This window comes from Gavia stellata, chromosome 18, assembly GCF_030936135.1.
Source record: "Gavia stellata isolate bGavSte3 chromosome 18, bGavSte3.hap2, whole genome shotgun sequence".
In the NCBI taxonomy this organism is placed as follows: Eukaryota; Metazoa; Chordata; class Aves; order Gaviiformes; family Gaviidae; genus Gavia; species Gavia stellata.
Genome location: NC_082611.1, coordinates 2544377 through 2556999, shown reverse-complemented (window position 1 = coordinate 2556999; position 12623 = coordinate 2544377). Strand labels below are relative to the sequence as shown.

The 12623-nt window shown below is 47.8% G+C and overlaps 1 protein-coding gene across 1 annotated transcript in view; it reads left to right on the top strand.

Annotated features, from left to right (window-relative positions):
* Nucleotides 1-12623, top strand: part of LMF1 (lipase maturation factor 1) — a 210964-nt gene that overhangs the window by 52846 nt on the left and 145495 nt on the right. Inside the window, exon 4 of the mRNA XM_059826580.1 lies at nt 7990-8138. Within this exon, the coding sequence (XP_059682563.1) occupies nt 7990-8138 (149 nt within the window). The remainder of the gene's footprint in view (nt 1-7989; nt 8139-12623) is intronic.

Sequence of the window (12623 nt, the reverse complement as noted above, 5' to 3'; positions counted from 1 at the left end):
TGACTACCCTGGAGAGCACTTGGAAGCTTTTAAAAGTTTTTATGCTAAATTTTTTTTTTTCTGTGTGGTTTATACTTTAAGAACAAAAGTTATTGATAACATTTTTCCAAAACTTCCAAGAACAGCAAGAACTATTCTGTTGGCTGCAGAAACGTGAAGTATCACCAGTCTCTTACCTCTTTGGCAGGCGAGAACTTTGAAACATTTAATATAAGTGGTGTTTGGGGAAAGTGGATATGGCAGAGTTTGACTGCGGGAAGCTAGTTCAGGTCTTGGGCTCGTTGGTGTTTGGGGCAGCGGCGTGTCCTGAGTGGGGGAGTGGGGTTATCCTCTTGCCCAGGACGAGGTGCCAAAGGGGACTCTGCCCTTCAGCCCTCTGAGCTGTGGCTTTCATAGCTCTGAAAAGACTCGAGACCCCGTGGAGCAGGCGGCTTGCGAGACGTGTCTCTTTGCTCTGGGATCTGTAAGTGAAAGACACCACCGAATTGAGAAGCAATAAATCATTGTCCTTCCTCGTTGTCTTTTCTTCAGAGCTGCGGTGGACCAATTTCTTCTTTTTTAAGCACCTCTCCTTCTTTCTCTGTCCGAGTTCAGATGTGCTGCTGCGGTCAGCATCTGTTGCACTCGGGATTTTTTTAGGGGACTTCAAAATGAAGCATTCTTGTTGCTCTGCCGTATTTTCAAACCTTAAAGTTGAAACTTTCTGCTTTATATCGGTTGGAAAGAGAGGTTTGCTGTGCTCCTAAGGTGTGTGCAGCGCTAACGCCCGGGCTTAAACTTCCCCGTGATTGAAGACCAGAGTTATTTCAAAGTTAAGCCTTGCATGCGTGCTCTGCCTGGTGATGGAGGAGATTCAGAACCGCACTCTGACATTATTAACAGGGTTTTCGTGTTTACAGGCTGCCTGTGTGACTGCGGAGAGACCTGGTCTTTCCATTAGGAATCGCCAGGAATCCTGTCCTTCTGAGCCCTGGGAAACTTTAAACTTGACACAAACCTGAACATTTCTTGTATGTGCTCTTTGCGCCTCTACTTTTTACGGATATTTGGAAAGCTGAAGAGCGGAGTGAGTCTGTCCCCCTAATAGGTTTGTTGCCCTTCTGGAAAAGGAAAAATGGCTGGGAAAAAGGCAAAAAGAGGCAATGTCGCAGGGGAAGGAAAGCTGCTGGCGGTGCCTCGCAGAGCGCACAGTGCTTCTGGGGTGCAGAGCACGACTGGCTGCAGTGCGAACTTCTGCGCAGCGAATTACAGCGATTCACTGAACATCCCTTTTCCAAGGGTTTCCTCCTTCTGTAGTCTAAGCTGCTGGCATCTAGCTGTTGCTCTCCTCGAGCCTGAAATGGCACAGCAGCGGATGGATCCTGCTCGCTTGGCTTTTTAGTGTCATCTTCAGCACCGTGATGCTCTTCCCCTGCCCCGGGGCTGGCCGGTGAGCCCGCTCCCCTGGCGCTTGCCTTCCGCCAAGCGGAAAAACCAGCCTGTTTCAACAAGTGGTAGCTGAGACAGGCACAACTCCTGCGTGAGAGCCAAACCCAGTTGAAACTGGTGATGAATCAGCCATGGGTTTTAGCGTGGCCGGTATTTCACGCTGGAGATAAAAGGTATTTGCAGTTAGCTGGCTTTACTAGAGGACAACAGCAAGACGCTTCAAACTGATGCAGCTCTCTTTAGCACAGTTAGGAGCTTTGCTTTCTTTCCTTTGAGGAAGTTGTTGCTGTGAATGATGAAAGTTGTAATGATCTGCAGAGTATTTTGTTTAAAAAAGGAAAAAGCAAGGACATTTATTTCCCGTGAGTGTGTTGGGTTTGGGTTTTTTTGAGATTTATTTTTCACAGTTGGAAAAGAGGGCTAGGTTTGACCTGACTGTCCTCCTTTAAGGCAATATGTACTTACGAAAAGAAGTATTGCTATATCAGTACAGTTCCGTGCATTTTCTAATCCGATCTGCGTTTCTGCAAGCGGGAGATGGGTAGGGTGCAGGGTGAAGGAGGCGGCCCTGACGGGGAGGGTGACGGGGTGGGTGCAGAAGCGAGGAGCAGCCCGCTGCCCGCCGGAGCACACCGGCGGGTAAACACCTCATTTCTCAGCGTATTGCTCGCTGCCGGACGCGAGTCGGTTGAACTGCACGCGGTAGTTGCAATGAGTATTTGCAAACTAAAGCCCTTGGTCAGAATACCCTGTAGTCATCAGCGTAACCCATGCTATTTTCAACAGGTGTTTTAACGCTATAGCTGAAATGATATCATCCTAAATTTCAGGGAGGTAGGGAGGAGAGGCTCAGGAGCAGTTAATCTAATTCCAGGGTAAGTCAGTCCGTATTGGGTGTCTCCCTTGCTTTGGCTGCCGGGGCGCCTGACACCCAATATTCATAGGGAGACAGCTGCACTGTCCGCTCCCCAGCTCCTCTGGGCGCTGGCTGCGGAGAGAGCTATAAAATGCGTGTACGTTGTAGAAGCACATGTCTGTGCCATGCAAACGTGCTCCCTATAAATTTTATGTGTAGATATGTATATACAAAGAGAGGCGGTTTGCCACGTCGCCTTATCCTATATTTTAGGAAGGGGAGTTAATAAAAATAAATTATCTGGGCTATTTGTACCATCGCTAGGTGTGGGGTTTGATTTTGACCCGATGCTATTTTTTTTCTCAGAAAAATAGATTAATCAGAAATAAGAAACTTCATTATCTATGGCCCTGCCTCTCTTGTATTTAGTTCTGAAGGCTTTCTGCCCTTCTCCGCCTCATTGCTTTCTCCCCGACTGTCCGTGTAAACAGAAAACTGGTTTGGGATGCGGGAAGACTGAAGGTGCGGCGTGCAGAGCTGGGTGGGAAGGGTTGCCCTGGCTTTTCCCTCTAGCCGTGGACAATCTGCGCTAACTTGGCTGGTTTTTCATCAGGTATTTGATGGTAAATAATAACGATGAAAATTGCAAACCTTAATGATATAATGCTATATAACCTCTAGTCCATTAGAAATAATACTGTCCGCAGGGAGCCATAATGGGACTGCATTGGACTTTTCTGGAGACCATTCACACCAAATAGACCTTTTTTTTTTACATGTTAAGCACCAGTAATGTTTTCTACAGCGCATCAGATGTTCCTGCCAATGCGTACGGTCTCTGCCGAAGGACTCGGTGAGACCGCGCGGTGCCGGCTTTCGCAGTTCCTCTTTCAAGCAGCAAATGGTTTTTGAGTCTAGAGATCACTTGACATTGAGCTGAATTTCCTAGCTGAAAATTTAAACTATTGGAGGGTTTGTCTAATTTTGAAGAAGAAAAACATTTGAACACCCTCAAAGGAAAATGGGAAAGCTTTTTTTTTTTGGTTTTGTTTTTACTTCCTCCCCTTCCCTGTCTTTCCTGTCCCCCCGGCACATCCTCCCCGCGTCTCCTCCTCCCCTGCCCCAGCAGAGACCTCTAGAAAATGCGAAACTACGGATTTTGCTGCATCAAGTTTGGAGCATGTAACAAACATTCGAAACGTGTGTGGGGCAAGCACAGCCGCCATTGGCAGTTTATTTTATTTCAAATTTTTTTTTCCCAAAAAAAAAAAAAACCAACCAACCCAGCCCGTGGCTCCCTCTCCGGCTGCGCGGGAGATAACAATGGGGCGCTTTGTGCCGCTCTGCAGCTGCTGAAATTTGACTAGATCCAACTGAAGAAAACAGGAGCAGGTGGGTCAACAACGTGACCCTTTCGTTCCCAGCAGTATCAGTGTGCGCCGGGGCCGGAGGGACCGGGGCGGAGGTGAGCCCCGAGGTTTAGCCCAGGCAATGAGGATGTGTTGGTTGGCGCTTTGAGGATGGGAGCTGCCTTTCTGAGATAGCCCCGATGCCTCTAAATGTCCTGGGGGTTTGCTACCATTTACAAAATGGGTTTCACCCCAAAACTGCTCGGATTGGGAAATGTCGCTGTACGTGATAAACTGGCATCGCTACAGGCAAGAGGTCTTTGCTCCCTTACCGGTGCTTTGATTCCCACGTTGCCGCTGGTTTCTCGGTTTGTGCGATGCTCCGTGGCTGCCGCAGGGATGCTCCTGAAGGCCCCGATGCCCAGCGCCTGCCCTCCCCTCCCGCAGCCCCAAGCAGGGGATTATTTGATTCCCCTTCTAGCTCTGCCCAGGTCACGGAGATGACTTCCTTCATGTCCGTGTTTTTGCTGTGCTAGAACTGTCCTAAAAAATAGCGAGGGTGGAAATTTCTGCAGCTTGGAGGAGGGTTCGGTACGGGGTTCCCCGTATGTTTGGTGAAGATGGAGGATGCGGTTGTGTTGGGCTCCTTTGCCTGGCACCGCCGCAGCAGTGAATGCATCTCATCAACACTGCCTGCTTCGCAGCGAGGAGAGGAGGATAAGGATAGGGAGAAAAATACTGTTATTACTTAACTGCGTGGCTCAGCTAAGTTCCAGTTGTTCCTAAGGTCTTCCCTGCCAAGGTGTGATGACTTGGTTGATTCCTTGTAGGTGTCACGGTGTGTTTGGGCTTCGTGAGCCTCGGAAGCGGTGTTGAAAGGTGGCAGTGCTCAGACTTCAGCAGGGTTCAGCAGACACATGGTTACGACCTCAAACCTGTCTAAGATTGCGAGGGATTTTGAGTCTGAGGCTTTTAAGGGTTAGACGTGAACAACTGTTTGTAAGTCAGCAGTGAGAAACGCAAGGTTTCTGTTGATGGATCTTGTAATCTTGCTTTCTAATATCAACTTACAGTAAAGCGAAAATGAGGTGGAGCAGAGCCCCCCCCTTTGACGCTGTACTGTGGATACAGTTGTGGTGTTGGACAACGTGTTCATGTCCTTGAAAGTCTTTGTGGTTTAGCTGTCATTTTTGGTCAAAAACATGATGCAGGTAGCATCTCGGATAATCCTGCCATCGCAAGCGCTTGCATTGCTTATGGAGTAGCACCAAGCAGTACTTCGTTGGCACATGGTGAAGCCTGTGAGAGGACTAACAAGTTACAGTCAGGATAAGCCCGTGCTAAATGGGGAAGGGGAAAGCGGTAACAACTTTGGCAGTGGGTCGGGAGCCGGAGGGCTGCCGCGGGGAAGGGTCCATGGCGAGGAGCTGCCTGAGGCGGAAGGAAGATGGGTGGAGGCTGGCGAAGGAGCTTCTGCTGCCGAGAGCAGGGTATGTGACTGTTTGGGTGATGTGTGCTAGTACGGAAAATTGATCTGCATGACCACATTACCAGCTGTGGAGACTCAGTCCGTCAGGAAGAGGGCTGTTAATAAATCAGAGGCTCTCCGTGCGTATCTGCATTTTAAACGTGTTTTTAAGCGGGAACTTGCCGTGATCTGATATGAAGGTCAGTAGCAGAGCAAAGTACAGCACAGCACTTCATCTGCGCTAGCAAATCTGCCATTGCCGTCGACGGGTGCAGAGCAGCCGGAGCTGGACAGAATTTAGCCGCAAGCCCAGGAGGTTTAGACGGAGACTTCTGAAACGGTGCTGTGACCGTAGTTTGTCCTTGGCTGCACTTGCAGTGAAACCCTGTTTGGTGCCGGCTTAGCTGCACCCGCTGCCAGCCCCCGTTGTCAGCAGTGGGTAATTTAAGAGGTTTCTCCCAACAGCTGGCAGCTCTGTTTACTCCCGTCCTCCCCTCCCGCCGCGGCACTGAGCTGTCCCCCTCGCTGGCACGGTTCGCATCGGATTATGCTGTTGGACTCGCAGCCGGGTGGTGGTGGTGCCAGGATTCAAACTTATGGCTTTGGAACAAGAAGCACAGGTGCAGGCTGAACTCATGATCCTCGGAGGCCAGCGCATACCGGGAAGGCTTCGGCTTCGCTTCGGGGACACGCGCGCTCACGCACGTGTCCCTGCGTGCTAGACGCGTGCTCGTATAACCCATTTAACGCGCAAGAAATGTGTCACGCAGGATTGGGCCATCCTTTCATGCCTCTTCCCTCCATGCATGCAAATGCCTCCCTAGGAGTTTGCTTTAAAAATAAAATGTAAAAAAACGCCACTGCGTCCTGCTTGGCGAGAGGCGATGCTGCTCTGCGAGGGAAATGCATACGTAGGGATCTAAAGGCTGTTGGGAGATGTAGAGGCGTACGATTCCTGCTCAGCCATCCAGCGTGCATCCTATACGTCTGCAGGGGAACACAGTGATTAACATATGAAAACGCTGATAACAGTGGGATTCTTGTGCAGGCAGAAGCGGAGGAGATATACTACCATTTTGGTGCCAGTTAGACCCATAACTGCTATTTGTGGCTGGGTTTGGTAACAATTAACCTTTCACATTTTGTGTTAGCCATTGCTTTCCTGGCGCAGCTGCTTTTATAACAATGTACTTCGCTTCTCCTCTCAGAAGCGCTAATTTTGGCAGTTGGGGTATCTGTCCTAGAAACCGCAGGATGTATGGAGGGAGAATGGGGATTTTTTTAATAGCTGCTTGACATATAATCATCTTTTTGAGGAAAAAAAAATAAATCACATTTTGATTTAGGGGACCTTGGGCATGGTAAGATAAAAAAAGGAGATCGCATCACTGCGACTTCAAATATTTTAAAGCAAATTCAATGTCCTTTTGCTTGTGTGACAACATCAAATCACGGGTTTGAAAAATCTCATCCCAGTGCGCATTCGGACATCTCAGGCTGGAGCTGGAAAAAATTCCTGCCTTTGGTAGGTGTTTCCCTGCCTCTTTGGGCTGGGTGAAGGGAGGTGTTACGCACCAAACTTTGTCTCTGCCACTTGATGAGTAGGAAAGTGCCTGGGGGACTCTTGGGAAGGAGCGTGGCTATGAGTGACCCATGGGCACTCTCTGGTTTCTGGTACGTAGACGTGTAGGTAGGAATACCAGCATCTGAAACGGCTCCAGCGAGGTTGCTGAGTTTTCAGGAATTGCCCCCACTTAGCCATTTAGTGTCTTTTTTAATTGATTGATTGATTTATTTAATGGCTTCAGAGCGCACTTGTATCACACGGAAATATTTGAAAATAAGAATGTCTAATTAGAGGTAGGACAAAGCTGGCGTAATGAACTTGAATTGGACTTGATGATCTTACAGGTCTTTTCCAACCTTAGTGATTCTGTGATTCTGTGAGTTTGGATTTAGCGTCAGTATGTTGTTACTTAAAAATGTAGTTGGAGGTTGGACTTCACCCGTCAAAACAGAACTGCTGTGTTCTGGCTCTTCCTGAGTAATCATTTCAATATTTATACGCTATGCTGTGCTGGCAAGAGAAAATGCAAAATGCAGATTTGCATGAAGCAGGTTACAGTCTGCCTTCTCCAGAGGGTCCGGTGTCGCAGGTGGCAGGTTCGCTGCGTGGTTACAAGGCTGTGCTTTGATCTCAGCTCTACTGGTATTCAATCTAGAGTAATTTTGCCAAATCCAGCAACATGTAAAACAGGCTTGATGGATGATCTGGACTTTTTTCATTACGGTTCTTCTTTACGATTAAAAATTCAAAGCTTCTGGTTGCGCGTTAATGTTGATGATGAATAAGACTTAATGTGATTTTAACCATTGTCTTTTGAACATAAAAGACTGCCCCATTTTGGCACAAATCCAGTAAAGTCAGTGGGACTGTTGGCAACCGCTCGGTCAGTCTATGGTCTGCAGGAATCAGTCGTGGCACTGATCAGCCGTATGCCTGGGTCACCTTGCCAATTCCCAGGGCACTTAAATCACATTTTCCTTTGCTTCATAGAAGCTCTTATTTTTTCTTTTGCTTTACGCTGCATAAAATAACCGTGTAAACAACAGAAGTGTCGGTGTACGTGCTTGGAGAAGAACAACACAACCCAATGCACCCAATGTAGATGGACATCGTTCACACTGGAGTTTAAAGCATCTGAATTCCCAGCGTGTGTGATGTGTGTATTAGGACAGAGCTGGTACCTAAGTTCCCCCAAGTTAAACTTAAAAAGCATTACAGTTTTTTTTTTCTTCTTGGGTGTTAAAAATTTGTGAAAGGATAACTTACAAGACTCGTGCAATAGCTATTTTCTTTTTTCATTTCTCGCATGTTGGCACTACAGGATGGGAATCGCAGCTCCTGGAAACAGGGTTCCTGGGGATATTCCTCTGCCCGCTCTGGACCCTCTCCCGCCTGCCCCGCCACACTCCTCCTTCCAGCATCGTCATCTGGGGCTTTCGGTGGCTGATCTTCAGGATCATGCTTGGAGCGGTAAGTGGGACTTCACGTTTTTGCTTTTTTGAAGTGACAGCAGACGAGGGTCTCATCCTAGCAGAAACCTGCCCCCGGGCCAACACACTGGAGTCCTCTGGTTTAGGAATTTTTCGGCTTATAAGGAAGAACATGTAGCAGGAAATGCTTCGTACGCCGATTCGCAGAATCTTTCAGGTTATTATTGGTGTTTATTTTAAGGAGGGCAAACATAGGAGTGAGAATATCTGTGTTGGTATGTTGGTGCTGCTCTCGAGATTGGCTCGTGAAAAGGAATAAAAATGAAGTTTGGGACTTGGGCATTGTGGCTTTTGGGTGAGATAGTTGGGAATCCGGTGGGTAATTCCCAGGAATCAGGAGCTTTACCCTGAGTTATTTTTTCTTTGTGTATGCTTTACTGAAATGTCATTCTCTGCTCCGTGTTTTCAAAGCGAACAATTGCTGCGTTACTGCCCCAGCACCAGTGGAAATTCCCAAGTAGCTTGTAAAAGAATCCATCAGGAACTGGCACATCTTTGGTAAAATAAAGGTGTGGTGGGGGCGTTACCCTGTCATCTGGGTCCGCATTTTGGACGTTGCAAAATATCCGAGAACTTTAAGCTAAGGATCATCGCTGTAGAAAAAGATCGCAGGCAGGTGGGACATTCTCGTGTCCATTTGCTCTAAAATCCTTCTCTCACGCTGGCTCTTAAAGTGCTTGAATCTGTAGTCGAGCTCAATAAGCTCTTAATTATCCTTCTGCTCTTAAAAAATACAATAAATGAAAGACAAACTTTTTTTGTGTTACCCTTAGTGTTACCTGTTTTCAAGACAACTTTGTTAGTGCAGAATGTGTTACCGCAGTCGGTATTCTTGGAAAACGTGTGCTGTACGCTTGTTGCGTCAACGGGCGGCTTCCCAGCCCGTGACGGTTCAGCAAATTCAGCTTGAAAGAGCAGAAAATTTTGCTTCTTCATATGTCGTGCAAGTGGTATTTCAAACCCCACTCTTTGATGTTGCATTCATTTCTTTGCCATAGCTATTGTGTAGCGCTGCCAAATTTTGCTCAGCTTCCTAAAGCGACAATTCTTGCTCATTGTTAATTCCCACAGTTCTTGCTCAGTATTAAATAAATAGATCCGGTCCTGCTGCGGGGCAATACAGATGGATAAAATGACTCCTGAAGGTCCACTCCAGCACAGCTTCTTATGACCCTATACAGTAGCTGCATTTGTAGATAATCCCATGGATTTTAATGCAACCGCTGGTTGAAAATGCTCAGTAAGGATTTATGGGACAAAGTCACTTTTGTCATGTTTTTAAAATGCCATAAGGCTTTTGGTTGGAGTTCAGGTGAATGTTCTAGCATCCTGCCATACCTGGGATGGAAGCTGCTGCCTGCGTCTGTAATTGCAACTTTACTTTAAATGATAGAAATCCAGTCTTTTAGGAAGCCTGACTCTTGTAGAGAGAGGGTCTTGTTTGACCCTCCGTGGGACGAGAGCAGGAGATGGAGCTAATGGGAAGATCACCGTGCTGGGCTGAACACAGGGCGTTGCTTGTGGCAAAGGAGCTGTTGTGGTTAGGTAGGTAAATGCAAAATTCTTTAGGTTCTTGTGATCTGTTTCGTGGAGTCTTTTCCTGGGACGGCTGGGAAATTGCTATTAGAAAAAAAGCTGGAATGGTTCTTAGCAAAACTGCTGATAGGGAAGGAAACGAAACGGGAGCATCTGCAGAGCTTGATGCTGTTTATGGGAAAACGATGTTGGAAGGGAGGTGTGGTAGCCAAGGGAAGTGCAGCGAATGGTTTTGGAAGAGAATAATGGAAGATAATCCTTAAAAATGGCCTGCCTTAAACCACCAGTTTGTAAATCTGTGCGTGGGCTCCGCTGCAGCGTCCGAGTCCATGGCCCGGAGAAGAAGCCGGGGTGCTCCAGGGCTGGCACCGCAGCAGGCTCTTGCTGCACAGAGGCTCCATCTTCGTAGGCTCAGGGCTGGCTCTGTGACGGCGCTTACTGCTCAGGGTCGCTTCTGCGCGAGACGGCCTGTTGACTTGCTGCTGGCTCTCTGTGGAGCCCTTTGGGGGCAATAATTTGAAGTCCTCGTGAACATCCCAGATGATGAGATGTGGGTCTCTGTGCAGTTGATCCAATGGGTATAAAGGGTATGTTGTTGGTCTGGTGAGAACGGTTCTGTTGAAACTTTCTTGGATGAGAAATTAAGGGTGGTTTCGGTGTTAGATTTTTGTGAGAATGTGCCTGTTGCTCTTGATGCCTTCCCATTTCTCGTTTGGACATCACGTTGACTTGGTTAAAATTGAGATCTTTCAACGTTGGCTGGAGAAGGTCCCAGTCACATCAACCCTCGAGCTGGCTGGCGCCGCGAGTCCCCAGGCCACGGGATGGCTGCGGGGAGGTCACAGTCCCGAGGGCAGATGCTCTCCACCCGAGGAAGGATTTCTACAAGTTTAAAGCAGGACTTAAAACTTAACACAGCAGCCACTATTGAGGGACGGTTTTTACAGTAGTTTTCAAGTATTTTAAGCAACTGTTTAGGGAACAGTTGAAGGCTGCTAACCTGCCAGAAATATCCATCCACGTTTTATTACAAATTAAATTTCCTGTCCTCTGCTTTAAGCACAGAATGATAAGCACTTTAGTAGCTGGCCTGCATGGTTTCTTCATTATGTTTTTGAGGGCAGCAAAGGTCTAAGTTGTTAAAGATTTGTGAGGGCGGTAGCACAGCGCTGGCTGGCTTTTAACGACAGTCATGGGGACTCATGTGGGTGACCCGCGGGGTCCCGGTCTCTGCAGGACCCCTGTGCAGTGGTTCGAGAGGAGCCAAGAGTGTTCCCCATCTTGCCCGATTAGATCCCACAAAGTGACCTGTTAATCCTCTGACCCGGTGAAGTCCCAAGATGCAAGTTACCTTAAATGCAAGTTAGACTCTGATTTGACTGCAGGGCCTGGGGGGGCTTCGTTATGGGTGGGTGGCATTGGAGTTTTGGGGTGAGGGGTTTTTTTTGTTCGTTTTTTTCCAGGAACCTCACTGTGAATGTATTATTTGGGCCATTTATCACCAATGACTTTTGGTGAAAATGTCAGCATAGCCCTTTTGTCCCTGATGGATGGAGATTGACTCCTGTGGTCTTCACGCTTCTCAGCTTCTGAAATGCTTCTTCTCAGTCACGATGCCAATTATAGAAGAAATCAACAGACCATGGCACCAAGTGTAGGGTGATGCAGCTAATTTTCTTAATAAGTTATCACCAAGTTTGTATCCTGCTTTCCTTTTAGAATACGAGTCTGACTCTGAGCTTTGCTTTGTTCCTGCTAATTTGCAATACAGATTGTGAATTATGGGACAGGTTGGATAGGAAGGAAAACCGTGCTCACCAAACATCTTTGTTACTGTTATCTCTGTACTGCTTCTCGGTTTTATCTGGAGAGTAATAACTCTCCCGTTATTTTAGGGAGAGCCCTCTGCAGAAGAGATGCCGCCCCTTGAGTCCCTTGTCTGTCTGGGTTACTGATATATAAGTAACAGGCATGGGAGAGGAAAACATGGAAAGGTCATTAAATGCGGATCTATACAAGCAAGTGGAAATCGGTGATTGATGGTATCCTTAATGTTTTGGGGCCCAAACACGTGTACGTTTCCTTCTCGGCCGGGGTAATGACGCTTGCAGGCACTGGGAAGGGAGTTTAATGCGTGAAACCGAAGGATCCTCCTGAGCGGAGGTGCACCTGCTCGCAGGCCATCTTTGATTTCTTCCCTAGTCTGGGCAGGAGCTGAAGCACGTGCACAAATGTGGGCTGAAGGGAGCTTTTCCCAGGGGTGGGATTGGCAATGACTGTATCTTACGTAGAAAGAAAGGTCAACTTTCCGGCGCGGTTCTCTGGGGACTCGTCTAGCTGGTTGGGGTAAGGCTTTCCTTGTGAAATGCCATCCTCCAAGCAAACGGCATGGCCTCGGGTCAGCTTGGTTTGTCTCACCTCATGCTGGATGTTAGGTGAGCAGTGCCACGCGCGGGTTTGAAACGCACCTTAGATGGGCAAGCTTGTCTGTCTTTTGCAATGTAATGGTTCCCAGTGAGGACTTCAGGTTCTTATCCCATAGCTCTCCTGTTTTCTGTAGTCGGTTCCTGTATCATGAACAGTACATGATTTCACTTGTCAGCCCCTTCTTTTTCCGTTCAGCATATCGTATTTGGGAACTTTTTCCATGCGGAGCTCTAGCAACCAGAGACTTTGCACTGAAGCACTAGGAACTAGCGACAGGACCAGAGGAAATGGCCTCAAGTTGCACCAGGGGAGGTTTAGGCTGGGTATTAGGAAAAATTTCTTTGCAGAGAGAGTGGTGAAGCACTGGAAGAGGCTGCCCAGGGAGGTGGTGGAGTCACCATCACTGGAGGTGTTCAAGGAACGTGTGGACATGGCACTGCAGGACATGGTTTAATGGGCATGGTGGGGTTGGGTTGATGGTTGGACTTGATGATCTTACAGG